Source organism: Morone saxatilis, unplaced genomic scaffold (genome assembly GCF_004916995.1).
Source record: "Morone saxatilis isolate NCDOM2014 unplaced genomic scaffold, NCSU_SB_2.0 Contig11, whole genome shotgun sequence".
Taxonomy (NCBI): Eukaryota; Metazoa; Chordata; class Actinopteri; family Moronidae; genus Morone; species Morone saxatilis.
Window position 1 is genome coordinate 30,303,658 of NW_023339663.1, and position 7,734 is coordinate 30,311,391.

General features: G+C 38.5%; 1 protein-coding gene across 1 annotated transcript in view; it reads right to left on the bottom strand.

Moving 5' to 3' along the window:
* Positions 1 to 6: 6 nt before the first annotated feature.
* sh3gl3a (SH3-domain GRB2-like 3a) overlaps positions 7 to 7,734 on the bottom strand; it is a gene marked incomplete in the record, with an annotated part of 43,249 nt that continues 35,521 nt past the window's right edge. The window contains 5 exon segments of the mRNA XM_035652424.1: positions 7 to 4,534; positions 5,714 to 5,779; positions 6,560 to 6,592; positions 6,725 to 6,849; positions 7,333 to 7,436. Coding sequence (XP_035508317.1) covers positions 4,332 to 4,534; positions 5,714 to 5,779; positions 6,560 to 6,592; positions 6,725 to 6,849; positions 7,333 to 7,436 — 531 coding nt within the window.

Consider the following 7,734-nt stretch of genomic DNA (forward strand, 5'->3'; position numbering starts at 1 on the left):
TGAACACCTAAGCAACTGCAAGCTAACAGTAAGTATCCAATACATTTTCTTTATTTTCTCTCTTTTTTGTATAAAGTTGGTCCACATACGATAAAAGATGAAAAAAAATAACGTGGATTAGGAATGCAGTTCGTCAAGTATGTATTGTATGTATTAGACACAAAGGTGATTTTAAGTCTGGGGTTATGTCTGTTCAGTAACTCTGTGGATAAAACACACTTTTTTCCATAAGAATATTATAGAGTACTGCAAATTCACCAGTGAAAGGCAGTATTCAAATAGTGGGCAAATAAATGGTCCCTGGCTTAGTATTGCGTTTGGCTGGAATTACCTGTACTCTGATAGCTCATGTGGTAAATTCAATATAATGTTATATTTTAAAAGCACAAATTCCATCAGTACAACATCAGAGTCATACTCACCACCCTGGTAAACACACTTTTAATACATTTAACATAAACACTGTTTCAACATTTTACTGCAAATGTTTAAAACTAAAAGCGTAGGAATAGCAGATTTTTTCGTGTTTTCTGATTTCAAATGTTTCTTTAAAGCAATAGAAACTTTAGAATCTGCTAGACAATGAAACAATCCTTTAGGTTTATATTATGGCCACTTTCTCCACTCATGTTTTGTCTGCCATTTTGGCATGGTGTACGGCTCCAAATACCACAACACCCATGATCCTCGGCTGCTCTTGCTGTTGATAATCAGAGCTGTAGCATGCTTTGTTGCTGCAGTTGTGAACGAAACATGATACTACAGTTGCTGATTTTCATTTGTTCATCAGTAAACTGCATGTTGTAAAACCAATTTTCTCAAAAGTATAATTTTTAGCGTGTCTACTACTAGCAGCAGATATGACAGATCTTTAAATTCCATGCTCTGTGCATACTTATGAATATCATATTCAATTTCTGACAATAGATTCTCCTAAATGTTACACACTGGACCTTTAAACTGAATAATTTAAAGGTGCACCCATTCTGTAACTCTATGTCCTGTGAGTAACAGTAAAAGCTTTTAATGTAAAAACCTTTAAAAAGAAGCTCAAAGTAAAGCAACTGGAATGAATGAAAGAAAACCATATTTATATCAGAGCAGCAGAGTGGTAAGTATGACAAGAATCTGTTGGAATTAGTGCTGTGGAAATGTATCATGAATTTGAACTGGCTGAGTTTGTATCAACAGCATGTTAAAAGCCAGGAGCAGATCAGAAAACAGGGAGTCCTCTTATTAAAACATGATCAAATAAACCTAAAAAACAGTGGGGCATTAGAAATCAAGTTTAAAATAAAAGTCAGATTTTCTTTGCGGTTGAGGGAAATAAAGGCCTCTCAGAGAATTTACTGTGATTGACCTCTTGCACCCTTTTGTCTGGTGGCATTTAACTAACAACCACTGTCAGGAGACAGCTGCTTCTCAGGCTGTCAAGGTGTTTTACCGACTTGCGCTAAATTAACAGGTCTATCAGCACAACCACACAGTAACTGCAGGCCTTTACTTATCCTATGGCTTATCGCTAGCTAACCAGAGAGCTGGAACAGGGGTCATCTACTTCCACAGACTCATCCCATTTAAGATGTGACACAACCATTTTTTCAGTCTACGTTACAATAATTGAGAGAGTGGATTCAACATAACACAGTACAAAGAACATCTGTGGTTATATAAATCTAAGTATTTACCATTTTGGCTTCACGTATATCTGATATGGTAGTGATTCTAACCCCGTTGTGAATAACACAAAGTGCAATGCCGAAGAAAAGGAAAAAACATCAACAAACAAAAAAGGTGCGTATCCATAAACGCATGTGGTACAGTAGGTAGTTTCTAAAGCTTCAGTGCAATACAGACATTTCAAAAAGCACTTTCATATGATTTCAGTGTGACAAGGCATTCATCCCTATTTGACACAGAGCGGGCGGTACAGTCCTTATATTATGTCACAATAAGTCAGAGCATGTAAACAGAGAGAGAGATAGACATTCAGAGAGATCCTCACAGTCGAAACATTGTCGTGTTCTGATACACTTAAGAGCACAGCAGGCAAACAGGCAGGAGAAGAGAGGACGCCAACAGGAAGGTACAGAGTTACGACACAGGTAGGACCGACGTGAACACACAAGTAACACACGTCACATACTGTCTAGCACTATCCCAGTGGAATGTGAGGCTGACTTTTAGTGGTGTGATCGATGTTCAAGAGCCGTGGCTTGAAATGTTCACAAAATAAAAGTGTGTCTAAAATAAATAGCGATGGAATGTTTGTGCAGAGCGCCGTCGAGCTAAAGCCTACATCGATCATAGGTTTGATTTCACATTTTAAATGATGATTCTGGTTTATAACAGCAGTAATTTTGGCCATCATTTCCATCAGTTTTGAGAGCATTGTACTCAGCAAAGTGGCTGACAGGCTAGAAACACAAGCAGTCAGACAATCCCAAAGAATAAACAAGCAGACAGATTATCCAGATTATCTAATGCAGTGATTCCCAACATTTTTCCTTAAGGGAGCCCTATCCTATCATTGAGTAAACTGACTCAGTGACATATTTTATGGATATTTCATATTCAATGCATCACAATAACAGTTGTTCACTGATTACTCTGATCCCGCATTAGAAAAGTTCAAAGATTAGATTTTAAATAATAATCTAAACTTTAAATATAATTTGGGTTTTTTTCCACATAAATGAGAGTTGGGAAGCAGTAATCTAAACAACGTCTTTGGGGGGTAAAACTGAAAGTGAGCATGCCTGAGACATTCATAACAATTCTTGATTGCACAAGAACAGTGTTCACGACTATGTCATGGTCAGCAGGTCAAAGATAAATCAGGAAGTTGTGAACAGTGATGGATGTACACAACAGACAGTTTTTTACCTTTTCACGTAATTTTCTCTCTTTAACCTGGAGGTTTGTCTAAAGCAGAAACAGTTTGTATTTGGCTACTATGGGGTAGAACACCACAACAAACTGCATATGACACGTGTATTATGACATATTATAACTTTATGTCTTCTAACGCTGTCTGTCTGCTGTTTGGTGTACAGGCCTGTCCCACTGTTGGTATTAAATATTGTCTGCTGCGGTGCTTTGCTTCCCAATCTAAACTTACAGAGTACATTGTAATAACTACTGATATAAATGCCAAATAATGGCCAAAAGTACGAGAAGAACAAAGCTGAAATAAACTGGAATTATCCTTGAACTTTGGCAAGACTTGACTTGAAGGCCTCACAAAGCGCCACATACAAAAAAGTGAGGCTTGTGTTTAGAGAATAAAACAAAACATAAAATTATTTTAAAATATAAAGCAAAACCAGGGAAATACAAGGCTGTGGCAGCCATGTTGTTTTTCTTAAACATACAAGCTGGCCATCAAAGGGTAAGTTCACCCAAATTAAAACAAATCATATTTTGTTAGCCACATCTTGAATTTTTTAATTTCTATTTAATCCTGTGAGAGCCACAAATTAAATCTCATTCACCTCCATTGTATTAGGGTGAAGCCAAAAACCTCACAGACAAATATCTGGACAAAACTTGGACAAATAACTAAACTTGTCTAAACTTGGACAAATAAAACCAAAACTATGTGCATGTCTTGATAATATTTGGGTGAACAGCTCCTAAACATCAACCTGATTCATGTTTCTACTTGGATTATGTTAGCTTCTTAGCTAGCTTGTATGTAATCACTATGACGTGAGAGATCCATGACAGTTCAGGCAATCATATAAAGGGATTTGTGGTGCAAATACAAAGCCTTTTTCATTTTTGGGGTAACTATATGACAATGTAATGGGATTGAAAATATCCTGAAATGTTCCTATTGTGACGATAATGCAAATAAAAGTATAGAAATTCTTTGTAGTGACTAACAGTGCAGTCAAGATGTCCACTTCTAGCAGAGTTGAGGAGCCTCAGTTTGTGATAAGTGGGCAAAAACAGGCAGACAGTTCAACAATAGAAACTTGAATAAACAGGGAGCAGCGTCATCTGAAGGACTGACGGGATGGAGTTTGGTGACTGTTTCACCTTGGTCAGACCAATTAGGAAGTGTCCCAATGGCTTGGGTTGGGTCAGTTGGCTTCAGGTTCATAAATATTAACAGAGAAAACAACAGCGACTTTGATCTTAAGTTGGCTTGGGACAAATCTACTACCTCTCTGGCTCGGTTTAAAAATCAGAAGACAGACATTTTTGTTCAGCTTCGGCTGAGCTGGCCCCTGTGTGTTTCCAGGTGAGGCCAGAGTCGAGCTGAGGACAGAGGCTGAGTGTGATGAGGCAGGAGGGAGTCCGCAGAGGACTCGGGGTGCCGGTCTTCACTGAGGCAGGGGGACGATGACGTCCACATAGTTGATGGGAAAAAAGCCGGACTCGCCATTGATCATGCCCTCGTACCAGTTCTCGTCTATCTGGTTGGTGAGGATGATGATGTCGCCCTCCTTGAAGCCCAGCTCTCCCTCGTTCTCTGGCTCAAAGTCGTAGAGGGAGCGACAGCACGGCTGGTCCAAAACCTCTGACTCTGCACCACAGGAAAAGATTGTAAAATGATTGCAAATTAATGACAAGAAATGGCTTCTTTCCTACCTTACCTATGTTACTGAAGTGTACAGTTTACACTAAAGCCGCAACTAATGATCACTTACATTATTAAGTCATTTTTCATTAATCGATTGAGATGTGGTTGAAAGTCTCAAAAAACTAATGAGACAACCTGAGTCAATGGCGTTTGCTCAGTAGTCAATACTCAGCATTAATACTGAGCCATCTCCTTGACAACTGTACAAAATCCATCTGCTGGTGAAGATCGTGAGATGTGGTTAAAAAGACATTAAAAAGCAAGTAAGTGGACCTTAAGACGGATGAAGACCATGAGATACAGTTGAAAGCTCAGAAGAAAGCTAGTAAGTGGACCTTGAGTGGATGGGGTTTGCTCATTTGTCAGCCATCTCCATGAAAACTGAGAAAACATCAACTGATTAAGACAATGAGATACAGTTGAAAGTTCAAAAGAAAGGTAGGAAAACGACCTTGAGTGGATGGGGTTTGCTCAGTTGCTAATACTCAGTTCTTACACTGAGCCGTCTCCATGACAACCGAGCAAATCCATCTGCTGATGCAAACTGTGAGATGTGGTGAAAAAAGACTTGAAGTTATTATTAATTTTAACTAAGACTTTTTAAAGATGTGTTTGTGGCATCTCTTGAGCAACTCCATCTACTGATGAAAACCATGAGGCAGTTGAAAGCTCTGAACAAAGCTTGTTAGTGGACCTTGAGTACTAATACTGAGCCATCTCCATGAAAACTGAGCAAACTTCATCTGCAGATAAAGACCCTGAGATGCAGTTGAAAGTTCTAGAAAATTATAGTAAGTTTACCTTAAGTCAAACTATAGTTTCTAAGATCATGGATGAAAAATGTTATGTCCCTAATGTATAATTATAATTAGAACTTAACTTAATCATCTGTTATGTTCTATGTGTGTTAATTACTACATTACATTAATGGGTAACAACTGTCTTTTCATTGTGCTACCTTGGTTGTATAATGACAAAATAAATTACATTGTACCTTGTATGATATATGATTCATATGAATCCAGCTGTTATTGTTTCTTAATACAAGATTCAACTTTCTGTCAATTACGCTTTTCAGAACAGATGTACACAGACGTGAATTCAGAGGTGTGTGTTACTCACGGTGAATATTGCCATTGGTAGTGGGGCTCTCAGGCCATGACAGTGGAACAGAGGATATATGATCAGCTGGGTGAGATGTAAAGACAAATGAGATGGTGTTGAGCACAAGACAACACTAAACAATGCACACACTGCGTATATATGATGAAGAAATCATCCCGAATGTGCCCTTTGAATCTACAGCGCATCCCTCCGTACTTCAAGTAGAGTAGTTGTTTCTGACTTTGACCGGTATACTGCCACATTCTCCTTTTCAACCACATGTGAGCACCGAATCCACTTTAAAAGGTAGTCAAAAATGCATCAGCAACAAAATAAATATAATGAATCACAAAACTGTCACATGAGAGCACAACAGCGGTAGATCAAATCGTACCGTAATCATATTGTATAATAATCACATTGTATCGTATCATACTCGTGTCATACAATAATCGCATGGTATCGTATAATAATCACATCGTGTACGGGGCTTGAAAATGACAGGCTGGATCCTTTATCAACAGACAGACTTACCTTTTTTCTACTTAAAGTATTTTTTAACTATCAAAATAACTGTTGTTGTTGAGTCTAGATGTGATCTTTTGTTGCAGAAAACTAAGATCAGGTGTGGAACTGAATGTGGAACAGATGAAAAGTTCAGTTTCCAAAGATGGAACTGTTCTAAAAACAGTTGACATGGTAATCTGCATTTGGTGAGGGAGGAGAAACAGTTGGTTTACATGTGATCGAGCCACATCTGGATATGAGAGACATTATTTCCAGGTGGAGGGGAGCACACATATTGTAACCCAACCTAAAGGATGAAAACATTACATGTGAACACTGTATAAAAGGAATACCTACTTTTCCCATTGACTTTGTGGCTGATCTGGATATCTGTAAGGGGTAACAGAAACAAAGTGTACACTACAACTGAAAGCAAATAATGAAGATGGGACTGACAGAGAAATTGATAGAAAAGAAAGCAGAAAGACAGATCAAATAAAGACAGATATGTGGCAGCTGTACCGGTGGATTTGAGCGAGGAGCTGTAGGAGAGGCCGTTGTGCTGACTGTTGTCCAGGGTCTCCATGCTGCTCCTGATGGACGTTGGTTTGAACTCTCTCTTGGGCCGGCTACTGGCTGTGGATATCCTGGAATGAAAAGGTAGCAAGGTGATGCTTATTGATAATTTATAACTACAACTGTACAATACTGACTTAGAGCAGACCAAACGATGTTGGTGGATCCTCTAACTGTACGCTACTCTGTCCGACAGCTGCACTCTACACTGAGTTTCACTGAGTTATTGACGCAAGGCTTGTTCCCACCCAATACTCGTAGTCTAATTCAAATGAACCTAACAATACATACATGCCCCGACCCATGAACGGTTCAATCCCTAGTGTCAACTGAAACTTTACTGACCAATGTTGATGTTTTTTAAGATTGTTTCATTTCATGATTTTGCTCAAATTCAATAAGAAGAGAAAAGAGCAAAATAATGTAAAGTATGTTAAAATCACTAAACCTAGTGAGGATGTCAGTGTGCCTCCAATATTTCTCCAAAATGCCATGCAGGTCACATGCCTGTGAAGTAATTACTGGCAGCAAAGTGAAGCCAGCACATTGCTTACGTCTTCTGGAGCTTTTTGCTGAGCTCCTCCAGAATTTCACACGACTGTCGGTGGTACTCTACTGCCGCCTCAATCAGTGCCGACAGCTGGCTCACCTGCTCCACCTATTGGCCACAACCCAATGCATGCAACACACAAACACACACACACACACACACATTAATTAATTACACTCCAGCAAAGTGACATAACTCATTTAAAAACACTGTAATGATTATGATGATCAGAAATTCAAAAAAAGAAATAAAAAACAAACCATTAAGTTATGATTTGACTTTGTATATACTGAATGTCAGTACAGTGTAAACTTATATTTATGCCTGTCTGGTCATGTGTTGGTATAAAACTTTACATTTTCTACATATCTACCTAAGATAATACATTTGTTAAGTGCAGAAATCC